The following is a 22,754-nucleotide window of genomic DNA, read 5'->3' on the forward strand; positions in this document are numbered from 1 at the left end:
TAGACTTAAAAACACACACACACAATTAGTAAAACTGGCCGAAATTAACATTTTCATCATATGACATCCCACATCTTATTTTTCATTGCGACTTCATCATATCACCCTCAGCTCACTCTACAAAACTGTGTATGCATTGTCTGAAATAAGTGCGAGGCGAGCAAGTTACATCTTGTTTTTATAAGTGTCTGCTGTGGATGGAGGCTTATGTTTTCAGTCCAAAAATGTCCAATTGGATTCAAGGATAAACTGATTAGAATTTGGTTGTCAGATGTCAGTGGTCCAGGTCACTGTGACCTCACAAAGAATATTTTTGGCCATAACTAGAATAGATTACCATTTTTCACATATGGCCACATTTGATTCAAAGGTCACAGTGACCTCAAAATTACCTTGACAAACACATTTTTGGCCATAACTCAGTTTTCTCCCATCTTGACAAAATAGTCAAGTATATGTATACCTGTTTAGCCAATAAATTCAGTTCAACAATGTATATTCACTGGAATCATATGTATCATCAATACAGTTACAAGTTCCATTTAGCAAAAGAATGCACTTTATACATTTTATTCAATTCCTTCCAAGTATTCACTACACACAAGTCTGGACAGACTTGGATAAAATGCAACCAGACTGTTTGGCGGAGGCAAACAACCCCAGGCCGGTAATTCTAGTTCATAAATGTCAGTTTATGTTCAGGAAATGACATAAGCATGAGTATGTCATGCTTTCGTGGTTTCACATGCTTTAAATTCCTCATTATTTAATTTCCTTTGACATTTAACTCGAACTTTATCTTCTTCTGTCACGCGAACTGCAAGTCTTGGTTATAATTTGTTACTGTGGCAGGAAGCAAAAGGATGGAATGAAAAACACCGGTTTACAAGACCTGACAAAAAAGGTTTAGATGACAGCTTCATAACTGATAACCATTATAAAGTAAATAAATAAAGTAACTTTATACTTTTGTAGCATACTTCTGCTTTTTGTTAGGAACCAGATTAGTGTCCAGCTTTGGCAACAATGTTGCCTTTACAAGTGATGACATTTTGTGTTACAACATAGCACTTATTGTGATTCTCTTGTCACATGGCTACATGACAAAGGAGAGGAACAATCCCTTTTATTTTGATGTCACATCTACTTATATAAGCAATATGTATTATTACAATATACTTCACTGTCCAATATTTTCAGGCAGATCGATTTTGATTTAAAAAAAAATTTTAATGGCTCAGAGCCTCTAGATATCCACTCCTCTCAATGTAATGTTTTAACAAAGCCAGATGTGTGCTGTGTTTTTATGTCATATTTTAGCAGTAATTTTAATATGCACACGTATCCCTAATTCCATATTCCTCTGATCTTAATTTTTTTGTATGATATTGATGAAATTAAATGGACAAATAAACTTAAACTTAAGGCACAACAACTGTAGGAGAGTTCTGAATGATGTTTTCAAATGTATTAGTTGTGTAATATTAAAGAAACCGAAATGATGAAAGGACTGTTCTGCAAAGGAGAGCGTAAAGTTCATCTGTAGAAGTTCATTCATAATTCAAAAAAAGAGAATTGTATAAAATGTGCTTGTTTTAAAGAATAAGAAAATATGTGATACAGTGGTGTGGATTAAATTATATTGTAATTTTAAGGCCTGGGTTTGTTTAGCAAAAATAACTTAATAGAGAAATAACTTAATATAGTCAACTTTAAAGATTTTCCACTTTATGGGTAACCAAAGATCTAAAGCTTTAGTATGGAGAAGTTGTTCAAGTCTAGGAAAAATGAGGAAGCAAACATATAAAAAGAAGTGGATTACACATCATTGTCACTCTTAGAAAACAAATTCTCCATCACTGTTGTCACGCTCCAGTCGTTGGGCAAAATATGGTGAGGTTTGTCTATAAAGAGCAATCTGAGATCACTATGGACTATGTTAATCTACCTGATGCATCAGCCAAGAGTAATAACCTAAAGAGTGGTTCTAGGGACGACGGTGGAGTGACTGCTGCAGTGCCTGGTGAGACAGAAAACTTACAGTTTAAAAAACATTTTAAGTTTTACCCATGAAAGTATTATGAATAAAAATGTTATTGTTTAAAAAAGCTAATACACTGTTTTTCGCATATATTTAAAAATTTATAAATATTGCTTTGATGTGATATTTAGTCAGTCATTTTGCACAGTTGTTTTTTTTTTTTTTAACTTTGTTTAATCTACATGATGAAGTACACAATGGTTTTTGGAACGCATTTTTTGCAGGACTTGTGTCAAAACCCTGATGCCAGGTCACAGGGCCCACATACAGTCCTACCAAAATGCCAAGAGCAGAATCTTCCTGATAACACTGTAAACCTACTTCTTGTGACCGGTAGCTGAGCAATCCATGTTTGTCTGATTTCTGCACTCAGGGAGAAAACTCTACAAAGTGGTTGCTGTGAGCTTTGGGCTCCTGTGTATCCTACAAGCTGCTCTCAATATTTCCCTGCGTCTGGCTCTCTGTGAGTCAATTTAAACCGTGTCTTTCTCTATGTTTGCTCTGTGTTTCCTAAGACTTTTTTTGAAATTCTCTATTATAAGACCAGAAAATGGATCTGGCTATCACCACAATCTTATCATTGCATAAGAATTTGTGATTAAGTGAAATTCATACATAGACACAAGTTTGGGGAAGTTTAGAATCAGGAACAATTACGAGGCATAATAACAGCACTAGAAAGTTATTGTATTATGTAAGATTAGGTAAGAAGAGGACGGTTCTTTCCAGTTACTTAATTTATCATATTTTGTCATACGCAAGTCAAAACTTTCAGCCTTAAACCTACTTATAGTCCAGAATACATTAAATCACACATAGTTGGATCACGTTTGTTCCCCAATATCCACATGTCAAGGAGTCCTTGACAAGATACTGAACCCCAAAGTGCTCCCACTGCATGGTGGCAAGTGCTCCCACTGCATGGTGGCAAAATCATTAGTTTAATGTAATGTAATGCTTGACACATCAATTATCAATTAAGTATTTCCACTCTTTCAGACCACTCTGAAATGAAGGCCAGCTGCAAAAACCTGACTGAAGATCCTGACGAGCTGAAAAGGAAACTGACTAACACTGGTAAGTATGAGGATGTAATTCCTCATACCAATAATGAGAGCTTGCAGCACATTCAGGGCAATCTTGGGCAAAACTGGGTATTACAAACAGTATATCAGATTATATTATATCAGAGATATACAGATAAAAGCACATAATAAATCTTGTCAATGACAAACGGACTGATATGATGATCTACTGTTGTACAGTGTATCAGACTTTAAGGTTATAGTGGGGTTTTATTTTGGGGCAGAGACTGTACATACAATTCAGAAGAACGGTGTTTGTTTGTTTCCAATCTTTATGGCACATTCACTTTTTGTATACATGTTCTCCTCATATCAATCATATGTTTTTCCTCCAATGCCACTTTCAAGTAGCCTATAGAAAAGGCCCTCGTGCCAGATGGAATCAAAGGCTTTTTGGAAGTCAACAAAACAGGAATATACCTTTCTTTTCTTCATTTTTAATTCTTGATCAAATACACAATAATCACAATACTACTACTAATAATAACAATAATCACATACACTGTCTATTTTTATTTGACTTTCTGCACATTCCAAACTAACAAACACCGAAAGTGTTCCTACTGCATGTTGGCAAAATTGTTAGTTTAATTTAATGTAATTCTCAATGAAGTATGTCAACTCTTTCAGACTGTTCTGGAATAAAGGCCAGCTGCAAGAACCTGACTGAAGATACTGACGAGCTGAAGAGAAAACTGTCTAACTTTGGTAACTACAAGGATGTAACTCGTCATACTAATATTGAGAGCTTACATCCAGAGACACATTCAGTGCAATCTGGGGGGAAACTGGGTATTACATAGAGTATATTAGAATATATTATATTAGAAATTGGTGTTTAAAAATGTTCATCCTTCACTGTTTACATACATAACATAAGCAGAATATTGAAAACACCTCTCAATATGATGCAGTCCAGTACAGCACGGTCTGTAACTACCTGTAACCTCAGGGCTAAAACATAATTTAATAAATACTTCTATGAAAGTGTCAAAAAGAACTGAACGTTAGACTTTTTAAATGTAGACTTTGTGGCAGAGCAGGTGGATTGCATTAGACTATACAGGTGTAAAGTGGCTGCTGACTTTTATTTTGAGCTTTAAAATGCTTAATTTACCATTGGTGATTCTTAATTAATATTCACATTTTTAAATTGGTCAATTTATTAATGGAAAATAATTAAACACTGTTAAAGGAAGTAAATAAATTATTATTTTGGTGGCAAACTTGAGGCTCGTTTTGATTCTCTAGATTTTATTTCCCAATTCCTGAGATATTAAGGTTCTCTTTGTTTTTATCCATAACAGATCAGTATTTCCAACAAGGTTGGGTGTATTTCCGTCCCAGTTTCTATTACCTTTCTTCTGTCAAGAAATCCTGGCAAGAAAGTAGAGAAGACTGTCTGCAAAGAGGTGCAGATCTGGTGATTATCAACAGCAAAGAAGAACAGGTGTGTGTATTAATTTGTGAATAAGTATGAGTTTGAGGTTAAGAGAGACAATAATAAGAGTAATTGTAAATAAATGTAAATGAATGTGATGTGTAGGATGAATTCTAATCATTTCCATTCTATTGATTACTGATTACTGCTTTTCTCTGTAAATAAGGAATTCATAAGAAAAATCCGCACGCTCATGTGGATTGGACTGACATTTGGAGAAAGGAAAGAAATGTGGAAATGGGTGGATGGCACTCCACTGACAAAAAGGTTCACGCATTTCTCTTTAATTCAAATTCAATGCTGAAACTAAAGGCCTTTCAGCTTCTTTTAGTTTTTTACGTTAGATTAATAAATTAATCAATATTGAATTACAAGGAACATTTTATTTTGCTAATGAGACCTGGTCACATTCCAGCATGTTGTTGTCTATCAAATGCTTCTTGGGTTGTGTTCTTTGTTTAAAGATAATTTGTTTTTTATAGTTTCAGCTACTGGGGCCCTGAGGAGCCCAATGCCTTTGAAGGCAAAAATGAAGACTGTGTAGAAATAAACTTCTATGATATGGAAAACAACTGGAATGATATACCATGTGAAGACCAAAACTTCTGGATCTGTGAAAAGATGGTGGCTTTATGACTCAGCATATAAAACTAACTAAGACTAATTCACTTTTAAAATACAGTACAGCATTCACAATCCTATGGCTCTGTACATATGAGTGACTAAACTGTATCAATGTCTTTGTGGGAATAGTAACCACTGAGCTAGATGTATGTTGTGAAAGTGTTTCTTGTAATGTGTTTAAAACAGAATAAGAACTGAGAGTGATATTTCTTGACAAGAGACCCTATATGCAGCCTTCTGGTGAGTTGTTGTCATTATTGTGAACAACAGCGGCCTGAACCCCGTCTGTTCAGACGTAACACTGGGAAGGACCCCATCCAGCTGATGACTAATTCATTTGTAACATTTTTACCATCCACATCTAATAAGAAATATGTTGTCAGTTAACATGAGTGTGATTATTGCTTGGCATAATGTCAAGGGAATGAAATACTAAACAAATCTAACCACAAACACATCAGCACCAAGAGATTTGACCTTTTGGATAGCTTTAATCGCTGCTGTAGCCTCTGGCATAATAAATGTTTTGTTAAATTCTGCTAATGCTTGTAATAGAAATTGTGGTTAGTTAGTTATTGTTTACTAGCCTAAATATGTGTAGCCAACTCCACTGGTGGCTGGAGGTTACAAAAAACGTTTTTTTTAAACTATTTGGTGTAGTCAGAAGTTATGTCAAACAGCAATATTAAACTATTTTGTCTCAAATGTTGAGTATGGGATAAAATAATATAATCATGATCCCTTAGGCATTTAGGAATTGAGTGAATCTTACCAAGTAAACTAAAGATGTGGTTTGGGGGCGCCGTTTCCCAAGCTTTGTCTGAAGGGATGCCCACAGTCTCAGACTTTGAAAACCTCTGATATAAACAAACTCAGCATAGCTTCTAAATCTACTAGCGGCACGATTTTAAGCCCAAATTGCCTGTCGGTGAGCTCAGCGACCATCGGGCTGTGATCAAGGGTAATTCAGCGATTGATCGGCGGCCACCAGTTGTTATATATGAACTACTCAATGACGCAACAAAACAGCTCCCCGACGCATCGCTGACACATCGCCGATGCCAGCCAGATATCTTGCATAGCAAATATCTGGAGGAGTCGGCCAACTCCACATCCAGCCAATGAGAGCAGGCAGCTGGCAGAGCAGGCAGCTACTTAACACTTTTTACTTGCCTCCAGCTCTCTCTGTAGTACAGACGATCCCTGCTACCTACATATGCTAATGCATTCTTTCACCCATATTCTTTTATTGGTAATTGGTATTTTTATTATAACAAACAACAGCTGTTTCATGTGTAGGTTTGCGTCATTTCCTGTTTCACATTTCACTTGTGTTTTCTTGACAAAACGTGGTTTGGAGACCAGCGTCAGGTGACACAGCCGCATCAGCTCGTGTAGTGTGTGACCCCCTGTCACCGATCAGTCACGCAGTGTGAATGCCATAATGGCTTCGAGACTCCAATCACAAAACGGCAAGTTGTGTAGTCTAAACAGCACGCCGATCGGCCAGCGCTGAAAGTCATGTACTCTGCACGAGCCTTAAGACAACCTGGAAAGTCACCCAATTCAGGGACAATTCAGTAGTCGTTGGATTTTTGTAAGACATGCCCCTTTTAAGGAGCTATACTTAAAATTATTTTCCCTGTATTACTTGGAATCTGTATGGTGCAGCTTTTTTGTCAAGTTGGGTAAAAAAGCAGAAGGTTATTTGCCATTACATTCTGTATCATGTTAGAGAATTTAAATAATACATAATACATTTATTCATTACATTTATTCATTTAGCTGACGCTTTTATCCAAAGCGGCTTACAATTGCTATATATCTCAGATCACATGCCTCTGGAGCAGCTAGGAGTTAAGTGTCTTGCTCAGGGACACATTGGTGGATGTGTCACAGTGGGGAATAGGACCCGTGTCTCTCACACCATAGGTATGAGTCTTATTCTCTACAACATCACGCCCCCATACAGTGAGGAAAATAAGTATTTGAACACCCTGCTATTTTGCAAGTTCTCCCACTTAGAAATCATGGAGGGGAAGGCAGAGGAAAAACTACAGGAAACGTTTGACCTCTGTAATTGCAAACAAAGGCTATTGTACCAAATATTAACATTGATTTTCTCAGGTGTTCAAATACTTACAGCTATATCATACAAATAAATAGTTAAAAAATCATACATTGTGATTTCTGGATTATTTTTTTTTAGATTATATCTCTCACAGTGGACATGCACCTACGATGACAATTTCAGACCCCTCCATGATTTCTAAGTGGGAGAACTTGCAAAATAGCAGGGTGTTCAAATACTTATTTTCCTCACTGTATCTACTGTATGTGAAAGTAGAGAGGCAATCACATAATCCCAGCAAAACAAAAAGGGAGATACAAAGTTACAAAACATTGATGAAAATGTGTTAATCCACACTGCGGATACAAAAAGAACTGGACCTGCACTCTCAGGTAATACAGAAATAATACAGAAAGAAACCAGGTACAGACCAGTTACAACAACCTGACTGAAGAAGGAGACCAGTTACAGACCAGTAACAAAGACAGCAAAGATCACAGAAAGATGCAATGTAACCAGAGAAAGCAATTACTGAACAAATTGTGATAAAGGGTGTAAAATATAGTATAAGCAATGAAAGGTGTTGAAATGAGAGTTTTAGTGTATGTGCTTAAATTATTTCAAGTGTGTGGAGAAGGAGTTAAGGTGTCATACAAGTGTCTTAGTTGGAATAAGGTTACTTAGGTCTAAGTCTTATAAAATATGCATTAGAGGCCTTCGGTCAATATTTTGTCAGATGTCAATTTCCATCAGTTTGTCATTAATAGTAACTGGCTAGTAGCTAAATTCAACACCATTTTTGATTTCATGATTTTATTTAATTATTAACTCGATATCTGAGAACAACTAAAAACACTGGATGGACAACAACAACAACACAAATATTTTCTCACATTCTAATAATAAACAAGAGAAGTTTTGGGGCGATGATATCTGGTTTAATAGCATGTAGGCCACTAATAATGTTTTGAAAATTATTGCAATTGAAATTGTCATCACAATAGTTGTTTTCATAACAGTGGCAGCATACAACATGCGAACACATGCCTTGTCAACACCAAATCTGAAGATGGTCTGCTCTTTTATTTTGCACAGATGTGGACATTTACCATTCCTCCTTTAACTCACTGTCTTTCCTTAGTGTTTATAAGTTTTTCCCCAGAGGGTCATCTAGCCTAAATCTGAACAGCCAATCTGCTGGGTGTCATTGCCTACATGTAGGTGGGTACCCTATGACATGCGTCATAGCCTGATGCGCACCTCCCCAAAAATGTTACGACACGTTGCAGCGACACAGAACAAGAACTCTGATTGATCAGCTTGGTAGCATCACATTTCCTCCTGCGCATTTCCAACTTGTCTTTTTTCTTCTGCCTCAAGCATTCTACGTCTGGGATCTGGTAGTGACCCCCAAGCTTGACCTCTACATTAGCTGTATCTCACCTGTTACCTGGATTATGAATATTCCCTCACTGTAACAAAGGTCTGGAGTGTTCACAGATTAGGCCATATGCACTAAAATTCTCTCAAAAGAATCCCATAGTTTATTCTATTCTTTCAGCCCTTTAAATGCAGGTACTACAGCATGTTGGTCTAAATGAGCTTATCAACATTACTAACAGGTCTAAATGTATCACAGTACAATCACAGTACTGCATGTCAAACATTCTGCCAGCAGTAGTGGTGGTGAAAGCATACAAATCTGTCCTTGCACCATTAAATTGATCTTTTTTTGGATTTTGTTTCGCTGGTTATCTGAGGAGAACAGGTTGCCCACTCATGACTCTGCTGTTGAGTTTAGCCCCAGAGCTGCTTCAGTGTGATGTAACTGTATGACATTACATGAAATCCACAGAGTATTGCAATAGTGTGGAAACTTTTAACCAGTAGGGAACCAATGATTGAGTAATTTCTGCTTTGTTTGAAGAAGTCCTATTTGTGCACAGAAACCTGCCAGCAGAGATGAAACTGCTGAAAATGTGGGTGTCTTGTTTCATTTTAATGGTGTCAGGTGATGTAACTTCCTTTAACAATTTGCTAACTGGAAATCTATCTGGAAATATAATAAAAATATGGAAAGAATAATAATGTCTTGTAAATCATAATGCTTGGTTTTATATTTATGTTTTCTTCAAAACATAACTTTTAAACTGAGTGAGAGAAATAAAAATACATTACATAAAAATCAAGGAAAAGTGTACAAACCAAATAAAAATTTGTTAGAAATAACAACCAGTATGAACGGGAGGAATGAAAGGATGTATCCTTTAAGCTGTAAAGCATTTTGAGACATCTGTGTTCTTACCGTGCTAAGACAGTTTTGAATTGTGTCTTGTATAGAGTTAAACAAGAGATACAGCTGTGTGTCATCAGGACAAAGATACGAAATATCAAAGCACTAAAAATTATACGGCCAAAGGGGAACTTTGTACACAGAGAACTAGACTGTACCAAGAATTGACCGTCACTACGATCCCCTGGAAATTAACAAAGACAGATTTACAGAACATGTACAGTGTAAGTTGTGCCACTATTTTCTCTATAATAATAATTATTATATATTAGTAATTGGAGCTTGGAGGTTTATTATTATGATTAAGTGCTTGATCTATTAGTGTTTTTCAGAGCTGGGGAATTTAACGAGTAACAATAAATCAACTGATAATTAAATGTAGGCTAGACCAATTCTATCTACACCTTTTGTTTTTCAATAAAGATGGCTCCATTAACTCTATCATATCACAGCCAAGGTTTTAAACCAAGCTTTACAATTTGAAGAGGAAGCTCTTGAAACTTGATTTTAGAGACAGGAGATCACACACTACTGAAGGAAATAAATAAATGCAAAAAAAAAGCACCTCAGAAGTCATTCATCCTCTGGGCATCATGAATATCTGTAATACATTTTAAATTTCTAAAAAGTTTTACAACCCAAAAATACCCAATAACCCAAAAATACATAGAAAGGTATATATAGGCTTGAAAATATCCCAAGTAGGAAAAAGATTAAAAACTGTAGAAAATAGTACAAAAACTTCAAAGTGAGGAGATATGTCACATTCACTTCTTGATATTGTGCATATTAAACTTCACAGAAACCTTAGAGGCTTTATTATTCATGGTGTTGAATCAACTTGCATTGTATAACAAGTTTTATTTTTTGTGATGAAAGTTGTCAAACTTGTGGTCATGCAATATATGTCAATAATAAGTAACAATAATGATAACTCAAATCTCAGTCTGATGCACAGGTTTCAACTGTCAAACACACTGAAAAAGTAAAAGCTTCTAGTGTGAGTTGAGAAACAAAGACAACTTTCTGAAAAATGAGGAAGAACAAGAAAGTGTTGTTGTGAAAGCAGAGAGGAGCATAAAAAGTTCTGATCATAGTTTAGCGCCATTTAAAACTGCTTTGACCAACACAATCATCACTCTCCAGTGGCTAAAATATGGTTGAAAAGGAACCACAGGGCTCTAAGGCGTATGAAAACATCCATGATGTTCCAGCCAGGAATGTTGTGTTTCAGAGCCGCTCTGGTGAAGACAGTAAAGCGACTCCTGCAGCGCCTGGTGAGACACAAATCCTACAGTTCAGTTTTTTTCAGTTTCAGTAAACTGTAAAGTTTTAGGTCATGTAAAGTTTACATTTTAATTTAAAAAAATAAATCCTAAGTAAAGCAAAATAAAAAAATCATGTCATTTTGTTCAAAAATAGTTCTCATCTGCATTGATCATATGCATTTTTCCATATTGTCCTACCTTCTTGTTAAATTTGTTATTTTGTTTCATGTTTACTTTCAGCCACTTGTCGACAGTCAGAGCTGGATCACTTTTAATAGAAAACATGTAAATTATTTACAATAGAATAGAAATTTCCTCTATCTTCAACAAGTTTTACCCTTGCAGTTCAAACCACTACAATTTAGTATGTCTTCAAAAAACTCTTTCCAGTGCCACTTTTTGGTCATGTTTCTTCACATCCAAGTATGTATCATTTGAGACCAGACCCCTGCATAGTTTTGTACATTTTAATTAATGGGAAGGTACCTATCTGTGTGCCATTTGCTTATATATTTGTAAGTGTGTTTGGTTTACTCATAATTTTACACACTAACGCATGCTGTATTAATCAGATGTTTAAAGACTTTAAATAATATGATTAAGCATGGTAGTAAAGTGATCTGCATTGATCTGTAAGTAAATGGGTCAGTCACACTCTTCCCCCCCCCCCCCCCGTGTGTGTGTGTGTGTGTGTGTGTGTGCACGCTCAATACAGGATTCAAACTCAGATTGCTTGCTGTTAGCTTTGGATTCCTGTGTATCCTACAAGCTGCTCTCAACATTTCCCTGCGTCTTGCTCTAGGTGAGTCAACTTGATTTGTGTCCCCATTACTAATTGTAACACCAGAAAGTGCAAGTGGTAACTGTAAAGTTCTGAAATCAAGCTCCAATACAGAAAAGTAGTTTTCAATTATTTAGTGAACTTAATAATGTTCAGTGTTTCTTTTCACAGCCATTTTTATCCTTTGGCTCTGCCTATCTCAAACAGGATCCTCCTCTCTTCCAATCTGTCCTGTCACATCCAAAGCTGAATGAAGCACCCTTCATTAAAGAAATAATGAGGGAGAGCTCACACTGCCGTGAAACAGGAATGGAAGTTTTCATAACCATTGTTTCAAATCTTTCTGAAGCTGCAACTGCTTTTTCTAAGTAGAAATTGTACAATAAGATATTGGCAGGTAGGCTCGGAGCTGTAATGTCTGCCATAACCAAATTATAATATAATAAGCAGAAAGAACAAGATTATAGCTAAGATATATCTTTTAAAGGCATCAATAAGGTTTAGTCGTGTTTTTTTTGTTGTTGTATTCTACTTCATATACTTGCAGTGCTAGTTTTCATAACAAACCACCAAGAAGGGTTGTGTCTTACATTTACATAATACAGATACATTTGTGGATAGTACTGATGTAAAAAAGGCATGATAATAATAAGCAGCGCTCCTATATAAGCTATAGTGACGTCACCGCTGCAGCATAAGGTGGTAATTCTGTCCGCAAATTGATTTATTCTCCCAAATCTACACGAAGCACACACGCCTAGCTATCCGACTTGCACACCCCAAACCATGCGGCCCAATTAATCCAGTGTGGACTTATTTGTGTTCATGTGCGTCCATGTTCAAGTAGCCTAAAGGCCGATTTATACTCCTGCGTAGGGTCTAGGTGCGTACCTACGCCGTAGGCTACGCACGTAGACATGCATTTATACTTGTGTGTAGGTCTGTCCTTCATTCTGCAATTACACCCCCAAACACTAGTCGGCAGTAGCGTCCACTGTGTTGACTTTTGCCGGCCGAGCAGGCTAACTTCCGGTTTAGCGCTCCGCTAACGTAAATGGGGGTAAAATTGTATACGTGCGGCTGGTGTTGCACGTGGTACTTTTGGTCCGCTCGAAGGCATTGCCAGGCTACCCAGCCGACCAATCACAGAGCTTACGGTCCGCGTCGACTCGACATGTAGTTACATTTTGGAGGAGGTGCACGTCAGGCGATTTGACGCAGAAGTATAAATCAGCCTTAAGTGCTGAATAATTGTCACCTTCATGGACCCGTGAACTACCTGTTTCTCAACGGGGGCGTTCCGAGGACGATGGGGGGCGCAGGAAGTAATATTTTAGAAAGAGGGGGGTGTCGGGTCGGAAATAAGGACCGGCCGGGCCAACAAAAGACCTGGTCCCTACCCTAACCAACGTAATAAACTCAATAAAATTACTCTATTAGATTTCTTCTTTAGTCAAAAACTTCACTGGAGACGGTCAAGAGTCGGTGCAAAAGAGTTTATTCCAATAAAGGACAGATAAACCCGAGCAACATCCCTGCAGGTCTCAGGATGGAACCCAGTTGGTGGTCAGCGAACATCGCCTTATATTCACCTTAAGCTCCACCTTGTCCCTCCCTTCGGGTGGGCGTTACATCTTAACTCCTCCTTATCTCCTCCTTCTAGGTGGGCGTTACACCTTAACTCCACCTATAGTGTTCGCTGACCACTCCTCCCCTTTGGTGGATTTCTTATCCTCTACTGCCATCTAATGGCCTTTTTCTTGTACTGTTTAACCCTTTCATTAATGTTACAATTTCCACTTTTTAGCTATTATTATATGTAATTATTGTTACCATTTATCTCTCTTTATTATATTTTTTACATTACTGGATTAGAAATCCACCAATACGTTTCAACTTCAGTCCCACCGTATTTTTTTAAAAGTTATACAGGCATAGTTTGACACCATTAAAACTTAAACACTTACAATCGTATTTTTTAAAAGAATTAATAAGGAATAACATATCTAATACATATATAATGTGATTCAATGAACAAATACATGATTCAACAATGCCAACCATGAGAGTGCTTTGTCTCATATAAGTTTAGTTTCGGCAGCGCAAAGCTTGGTTTCATGCAGCACCTGGCCGTACCCTGCCGTACCAGGCGCCATAAAACACAAAATGTCATGATCTCATTCTTGGCTTCAGTTCGCGATGATCTCAGGCCTGGCGTACGTGACTTACAGCAGGTGCCTTGCTTCTATTGAGTGGGTTACGGTTGGCTAGGTTTTGCCTGCGCGGCCTGAGCAGCCTGAGCAGCTTCTCTGCTCATGTAGGCACATTGAAAAAGCACACGTTCATGAATACACAGAGTATAGGAATAATATATATGATAAACACACAGAGTATAAGAATAAAATATGAGTTTGAACACACTCATTAAACACTCAGTAGTTAAACACTCAGCAGTCAAACTTCACACTAAAAGAATACTCAGTAGTTAAACACTCAGTAGTTATAACATATTGTAAACCATTAATAAGGTGTATAAATATAGAAAAAGAACCTAACAATCAATCTAGGAATATAGAAAAAGAACCTAACAATCAATCTAGGAATTAGGCATTATTCAACAGGGGGCGCTGAGCTGCTTTTGGGGGGCGTTTGTTGGTTGGAAATTCTAAGGTGAGTTTACACTTAAGATTCACAACAATACGAGTTTAAACTTTAAACTACTTGCAAAAAAAACTGTCTGGCTTGCCCCGTGGCCCACATCCACAGTGCTTGCTACGCCGCCTGAGCTGCGACACACTCCGCTTCCGCGGCATGACGGCCGAGAAACGAGCCGCTCTTGCCGTAGAAGCGGCACAATGCAGCTATCTGATCCTAGCTTGCATTCCCAGCGCGCCTACGTGAACCCGCTCGGGCGCGCTGCTAGCTCACCGGCAGTGTTTTCGTGCCACACAGACATACACGCTAAGCTGCCGAAAACTGCTCCAACGAGAGGTCGCAGCGCATCACGGAGTATCCGTGGTAGCAGCAGCCTAGCCCGCTATTGCCGGAGAGATGCTGTCACTAGCCACGTCTCTCCCGTCAGAGCAAAGCAGGGAAGATCGCTCGTTGCCTCTGCGAGCGGCTCACTGCGTCGTTTGGCCGCAGAGGGGACACTATCTCTCCCACAGTGGCCAACAGCTGTGGAGAGGAGAGCTCCCCGGCTCGTCACTTCTCCTCTCGACAGTTCTGCTGATAGTGAACGCATCGCCGTAGACGCTACGACAACACTGTCGCAGGCAATGACGTCAACGGAGCGACCGGCCGTGGTGCGTTCAGGACAACACAATCCGCTCGGGTTATAAAAAAAGACAGCCTTGTTACTGGCTCTCACCTCTGCCAAGAGGGTGAGTGAGCTGTGCGCCCTGTCGATTCATCCCAGCTGCATGCTGCTTCGTGGTGACCACAGTGCAGCAGTGTTAAGACCGAACCCCTCCTTTGTTCCTAAGAACATAAGAAGCTCGTTCAGGTCGAGGACCATACATTTGGATGCCTTCCACCCTCCGCCCCACCCTGGGCCTAGGGAGGCGAGGCTGCATCTGTTGTGTCGCACTGATCAACTGTTTGTTTGCTTTGGTGACGGTGCGATCGTTAAAGCCGGATGGCTTTGTGACTATATCTCACAGGCCTACGTGCAGACGGTGCGGTGGTCCGGGCTCACTCCACACGAGGTGTGGCTGTGTCAACGGCCCTCTTCAACGGGGTGAGCGTCGAGGAGATTTGCACAATGGCATCGTGGTCTTCACCATGTCCATTTGTGCGTTTTAACCTCTTGGATGTGTCGGGCTCCTTCTGTGCTCGCAGGTGCGACTCAGGATCTGTGAGGAAGAAGACTGGTGTCTACCATAGACTACCGGTTGTCGGGGAAAACATTCTTACACTGACTGTGATGTCCCCTGTATGGATCAGGACAGTTCAGGTGCTGGATCAGATCCATCTGGTCATGCCAAACCCCTAGCGGTCTAGTGACCTTTCTGAGGGGTGGCCCACTGCCCCATCGCTTAGGATGGAGGCAGCCTAGGGCCTGTGGCTGGTGACCTGGGGCCGATCGTGTCAGTGAGGTGAGCTGTGGCTTGTCGCGGCTGGGCGGACAGTCATCGGGCTCCACCCATTGTACCCATAGAGTCCAGTAGAGGGCGGAGCCTGTGTGAGATAGAACGAAGGTTACGATATGGTAACCCTAGTTCTATTAGCACAGGCGGAGCCCTCTACGATGGAGCCCTGCCGCTCCACCGCCGTCTCCTGAAAGGTTGGTTGGATGCTGAGCAGTGAGGACACCGCTATTTATACGGTACGCACGTACAGTAGCGACGTCCAATTGGTCGGCTACTTACAGTATTCAAAATTTCAGTGGGTGAGTACATGCGTGTGATAGGAAGAGAGGTATTACCCATAGAGTCCAGTAGAGGGCTCCGCCTGTGCTAATTTTTACCATATCGTAACCTTCGTTCTTGCCAAAGCGGACATCTAGGTAGTTTCAGTAGGTTATAGAAATGTAACGTTAAAAACTGAAGCCCTGTCTTGCTCTGTTGGGGATTGTAAGCAGCACTTTATCAGATGTGCTGAAGTTAAGGTATGTGGAATTATTCGTGAGCTTTCTGTGTGATCACAGGTGTTGTCGGTTAGTTTCGTTTTCCCCCGGCATGAGCACCTCCTCGTGTCATTCAGTTTTGTCTGTTAGACGGCAAGGGGATACGTCCAGCAAATCAGTAACATAATGCAGTATAGGGCATGTAGTAAAATATTATGAATTTTTTAAATAAGCTAATGACGTTAGTCTCCTATAACGTATTTTTTTCTTTACCTGTCAGAGAACACCGATAAGTGGGAGAGATTCCGAATGTGCAGAAAGGTTTGAACATGAGCAGATATGTTACAGTGTTTCCCATACGTTCATTTATTTGTGGTGGCCAGCCACAATATCAATGCTGACAGCAACATATTGATTTTTATTTTATTTAAATTTTTTTAACCAGGCCCATTTAAAATCTTATTTGACTGCAGAGCTGCAGGCAGCCCGTATTCGCGGGGCACATCCTCTCGCTCGAAATTAGGGGAGAAATTTCACCAGAATGGAGGAAATTAAGTGTTTAATGCTCAAAACCTTTTCCATGTTTTTAATAACAATAGTAACAATTAAAAAAAAACAAAATATATTCAGGGCAAATAGCAAACATCTTTTTTGATGGGGGGGCGGTAAGGGATCTGGATAATGGATAGGGGGGCGCTGGCCCAAAAAAGGTTGAGAACCACTGACCTACACGAACACAAGTTCACCAACCCATGTTACAGTCTGTTTAAATGTCCTGTGCTCTGCTGTGCCTCCAATCAATAAATAAAGTGCAGAGAAAGAATACTGGGGTCCTGTCACCAGCATTCTAACAGATGTGAACAGTGAATGGTCAACATTAGAGTCAGCCAGTACAGTCCTCCATTTTAACTGAACAGAAATTCAGATTCCTGGAAGTCTTAAATGTTCCTCTGATCCCACATGGGGCAAGAATGTTAATCATAATATTCGGCATTGAAAACAAAATCAGAACTGAAAAAGGAAACATTGGCATTGAAACATTTGTAGGCCTATTGGAAAAAGTTGGATTGGCACTGATTAAAGTTTCACGGAAATATACTAATCACTGATCCAAAAGGGAAATAAGTGCAATAGTATGAATGTTGCACTCAAATGTTATCTGTGATGAGCTTAGAACGGACCCAAACGCAACACTCAGGTTTAAACTGGTTTAGTGAGGGAAAAGGGGGAGCAAAGGGGGCTGGAGAAGATGGGAGAGGCAGACACCGGGGAACGTGGGTGCGGAGGACCGAGGAGCAGGTGGGGCAGAAGAGGTTCAGGCGAGAGGGCCGAGGGAAACAGGAGGCCGAGGAGGGAAGGAGTGTTGTGGCAGGCATACTGGCGAGGAGAAGCTGGGGGAACGCCATGGAGAAAGTCTAAGGGGGGAAGAAGGCAGGTAGGGGAACCCAGCTGACCAAACGGGGGACGGAGGTGAGCGGACCTGGAGGGAAGACAGATGGACAGACAGGGCTAACTACAGGGAAACTGGGAACGGAGAAGCAATGTTCAAACAGGATCAAAAGGCGCTTGAATACAACAGTGACACCAAGCCAGGAGTGACGACGATCAAGCGGAGATTGTGTGGAGAGCCGGGGTTGAAATACTGGCAGAGATGAGGTAGATTGCTGGCAGGTGTGGCAGGCAGAGGTGGTGGCTGATGAGGCGCAGGTGTGGACTGTCAGCTGGGCTCAGGAAGAGAGAGAGAGGGAGAGCACACGCAGGGGAGGGGAAGAGACACACAGAGAGAGGCAAACCCCAGGGGAAAACAGAATGGCTCTCACCTGCTGGGGGAAAAGGGGAAATAAACGGGACACTCACCGTCAGCCAGGCTGCCACCACAACAGTTATCAGTGCCAAAAAGACTCATGTGATGATCCACAGATGTCTCTTTCAGCATAGAAGAGGAAATACAAAACTAAAACCCTAAATCATGAGACAGGAGGTCAATCTGTCTTCAAAAACAGTGTAGTAAACGGAAAGCTGAAAAACTTAAAATACATCCATCGTCAACCGCTTATTCTGAGCACAGGGTCCCGGGGGGCTGGAGCCAATCCCAGCCGACATCAGATTAGGGGTTTGACGAAACACTTCAGCCTATTAGACATAACATTGTTCAAGATTGGGGCCACAACAACAAGACAAGAATATATTTTAATAGGCCTCCTATTTAGAAAAAAAACGTATTGATGAAATAGTTTATAGGGGGGTCTGGCGGTCCCCCCCCAGAAGATTTTGAGCATTAAACACTAAATTTCCTGCATTCTTGGGACATTTTCTGGAGATATTTTGTGCAACAGGGAAGCACAAAATTCCGGTGGCAGGTGACAATTCATAGAAAAAGAAATGTAACAGAATACAATGCAATGCAATTACAGGCTTATTGTGCAAATAAACCTTCTTCATAGCATTTTTATTTGGGGAGGGAGTAATGCAAGAAACAGAGGGTGGGGGCTAGAAAGAGATGTGATTGGGCCGGCACAGTGTCAGAACAGAAAATTACCCAATGGGCTGCTGTCCACGCTTTATGGGCCAGTTTACTCCTTGATATCAATGTGCCTTTGTATAAGGGAATCGTTTATGCATAACAATATAAAACAAACTACATTACCTGTTATCAATAGATTTAAACACTTTTTCCATATTGTTTGTGCTATTTTCTGGACATGGTGCTGTTGCAACTGGTAATCTCTACCCTCAAATTCCCCTAAAAAATGTTAAGTCTTTCTCCTTTCTCAGCCAAGAAGACACAAGACATTGAGTCCAGATTTAAAAACCTTACTGCAGAGCGAGACGAACTGAAGTCAAAGCTGAGTGACCCCGGTGAGTACAAGGATGAAAATATACAAAACAGTCACGAAATTATTTGCGATCCATGCAATGTTTAGTGATAGTTATCAAATGCGTGATTACATGCTAAGTGATGGTGAACATGATAATTCCAGTCACTGTGAGCATGTTGGCATGCTGATTTGAGCCTTTAGCTCACATCACAGCTGTGCCCAAGTAAAGCCTAACAGAGTCACTGGCATGGCTGTGGAGTCTTAGTCTTGTTAGGGTATAAGTGATAAATAAGTGGCAGTAACAAAGTTTTCATTGATTCTTCTTAATTTTTTTCTTTTGGCTGTTTTAGCAAAGACTTCTTTATAATACTTATTACCTCCTAATAGAATGCAGTTCTGCTGCCTGAGTGGAAATGTATTTGTTCATTCTTCTTGTTACTGAGATATTAAGGATTTGTCTTTTTGTTTTTGTCCTCATTCACATCTCACTATTCCCAACAAGGATGGGTGTATTTCAGCGGTAGTTTCTATTACATTTCTGCTATCAAGAAATCCTGGCAAGAGAGTAGAGATGACTGTCTGCAAAGAGGTGCAGACCTGATGATTATCAACAGCATTGAAGAACAGGTGTGTGTATTAATATGTGAATTGTAGCATGCCTAAACTACATATGAATTTTAATACATTTATAAGAATACCCAATTATGAATTTTAATATTCAGAAAATATTAATCTATAAATCTCTTGTTTCGCGGGGCACCACCGAAGTTGTTATTAACCTAGAGTCTTCGGACCTCTAGGTAGCTTTTTAATAATTATTCAGTCTGGGGCATGGTTCCCCAGAGGGCAGTCCTTCGTTTCCCGCAGGGTGGGCTGTTTCCCGTTTCCGAGGGACTGTCTTTATAAACTTTTAATATGTCTATACAAAGGAAAAGAAAATCTATTTGCGCGTATTATAATCAAATATTTTCCCACGATCAAACCTCAATGTTCAAACGGTTGTAGCGTTCTAAGTTTAAGCATTTGGTAACAGGAAAACAATTGTCAAATTATTAGACCTTAAAAGGTTAGCGTTTCAGAATAATGGCATTAAATACTTATTTCGTCCACTTTTGGGGAGCTCAGGTTACATGACGACAGCTTAGATTAATCCAAAAACAATCTTCTCAGGAGCTGGAAAATTTAGTTATTTAGCCTTAAATTCAAGCTGGCAATTAATAGCGTATAGTATGACATTTCTTTATCATCATTTCTAAATTATGTTGTCAGAAAGCATTGTGAACAAGCATTGGTTACACATAAAATGAAGGAATGTCCTTAACCTTGCTGAAAATCAAAACTGCAAAAGTAACTTATTTTGTTTTTTTTCCAGCAATAATATCAACAACAGATAGCAACAACATGGTAACATAACTACTCAAATGGAGGCAAACGTAATCAAGTAACTAAAAGATTATTTAATTAAACAGGTAATGCTTTGACTCTTTGGAGACTGCAGTCTTTGTTTCCATAAAGTTCAGGCCCGTCCTTGGTGTCCTGGATTTTGTCATACCTGGGTGAGAAGGAGTGTCCCTTTGATGAGAGGTAATTAAACACAGAGCAAGGTCAGTTGCCATGGTTACATGTATGGGGCAGTTTAGGGTTTCCTGCACCTTTCTTTAAGAATAGTTCTGATAGGCTGTTTAGGAAAATGCTAATCGTTGGTTAATGTCCCTTTTGTCAGTTTAACAGTCAGACACCGCGTTATCAGGCTGTGGAATCAAAGGTGCCAGTTTTATGGTCAGGCTGCTCAGGAATAGCACTTAGGGAAAGCAACCTTTCCACCCCCCTTCTGTTGGGGTCTCTTCAGCCGTCTGTAGAGGGTTGATAATCGAACCCCCTTCTCTCTGGCAGAGAAAAGAGGAGTTAAGTCTCCAAATTATTTAATATAAAATGCACAAATCCACACTGTTGGTCCACTACAGAATTAATCTTTGTATTAGACAGAAACTATTTATTAAATGCAACTGAGATAGAGGATGGATTCAAATGTGTTATACTGATGATTGTTTCTCTCTATAAAAAGAATTTCACAAGACAATTGAAGAGTTACTTGTGGATTGGACTGACTGACAGAGAGACAGAGGGATCATGGAAATGGGTTGATGGGACTGCGCTGACAACAAGGTTAACACATTTAAAATTATCACTGTCAACAAAATCCTGCATGTTTCAGTTGATTACATGTTTATTGGGTTGTGTTCTTTACAAAAAACTCATTCTTTGTTCTTGGGTTTCAGCTACTGGGCTGAGGATGAGCCTAATGGCTATGAACTCAGAGACGAAGACTGTGGAGAAATAAGATACCATAAACTGGAAAACAACTGGAATGATAAACCATGTAATAGAACAATCTTCTGGATCTGTGAAATGAAAGTGCATCTCTAACTCAGCATAAAGAGGAAAACTTCAGCCCCCCTTTAGTTCAGTATAGCCAATCACACAAAGTTGTCATTGATCTGTGCTTATTTTGCCAGGAGACTTCATGATCATGTAGTGTTTCGATCAACTATCAAAATGTAAAAATGTGTTCATGCACAATTTCGTTGTTTGCTGACTAAAAATGAGCAATCTGAAAGAAATTTAGCCATTTTTCTGTTGTTTAAGCATTTCACACTTAGATCTTCACAATACAAACCTGAAAATGCCCATATGGACATGCACATTATTAGATTTGCTGGCTTAGTGTGGATCTAGTCTGGAATAGCGTATTACTGCGCTGCAGGGAAAGTGGCAGGTTAACATACATAGAACAATATATCCAACTAGGGTCACTGCTTTGATAACAATAAATAATATAAAAGACTCTAATGTTTTGCATGATTTGATTCATTGTTAAATAAATGTTTTTCCCTCATACGCTGACTGAATTTAAATAAATGTTTTCCTTAATTATTATAATGCAGTATAAATTAGTGTTGCTGGACCTCAATCACTCTCTTTAAGATTTCCACTGTTACCAGGAACAGGTATTTTCCAAGGAATATTGGGACATGAACCAACATATTCTTTACATTTAAAGCCAGTCTTTCCCATGACTAATGCTTTGCAGTGCTGATGCAATGTGGTCCCACTTCTGTCATTTCTTGTCAGGACTACTGCTAGAAAAATCTTCTAATTCCACATCAGCACAGCCGAATTACTGTAAAGCTAATTACAGTGAAACAAACAAGTTTATCTTAATCATGTTGAATCCATTTAACTTGATGCAAGATCACTAAAAACTTTTTATTAACCAAGACAAACCAATGGAAAGCTGTTAAAATAACAATTCATAGCAAAATCCGATTTTCTGTTTCACAAAAAAAATCTACAATATATCTTTTATTAACTTTTTAATCATAATTATAACATAGTACTGTAATGGCAATTTGAATCACACCTAGAGTATTTGTGCGTCTAAATCTGCCTGCAAAATATGGGTGCATTTTAACCAATTTTTCCAAAGTTTCATGAGCTCTGAGTTCTCTGTGACCTCACTTCCTTTGTTTCAAGTTGATATCTATTTCATGGTTTCAAACCCTTGACGTATACAGTAGGGGGCATAAGCAGGCAAGGAAGATGAAGAGACAAAGCCAGAATGAATAAGAAAGTGGTCATTTGAACTGCACTCAGTGGCTGTCCATGTTAGTGAATATAGACATAATATACAGATACAGATATTTCTGTTTCTCATTGTTTTAGAAAGAACACTTATGCCCACTTCCAGCTTATGCTTCCAGCTC

The 22,754-nt window shown here is 39.3% G+C and overlaps 1 protein-coding gene across 1 annotated transcript; it reads left to right on the plus strand.

The window, feature by feature from the left end:
* Positions 1-1,416: 1,416 nt before the first annotated feature.
* LOC119899659 (CD209 antigen-like) lies at positions 1,417-21,886 on the plus strand. The gene is made up of 13 exons (XM_038714307.1): positions 1,417-2,023; positions 2,415-2,504; positions 3,041-3,118; positions 3,757-3,834; positions 4,434-4,576; positions 4,734-4,834; positions 5,050-5,200; positions 10,709-10,832; positions 11,539-11,625; positions 18,947-19,030; positions 19,493-19,617; positions 21,056-21,156; positions 21,270-21,886. Exons 1-13 carry the CDS (start codon positions 1,891-1,893, stop codon positions 21,415-21,417), a joined length of 1,443 nt encoding a protein of 480 aa, XP_038570235.1. The 5' UTR covers positions 1,417-1,890; the 3' UTR covers positions 21,418-21,886.
* The last annotated feature ends 868 nt before the right edge of the window (positions 21,887-22,754 follow it).

The sequence above is a fragment of the Micropterus salmoides genome, unplaced genomic scaffold (assembly GCF_014851395.1).
Source record: "Micropterus salmoides isolate LMB-PRFRI ecotype aquatic unplaced genomic scaffold, ASM1485139v1 Ms_hic_scaffold_12, whole genome shotgun sequence".
Classification (NCBI taxonomy): Eukaryota; Metazoa; Chordata; class Actinopteri; order Centrarchiformes; family Centrarchidae; genus Micropterus; species Micropterus salmoides.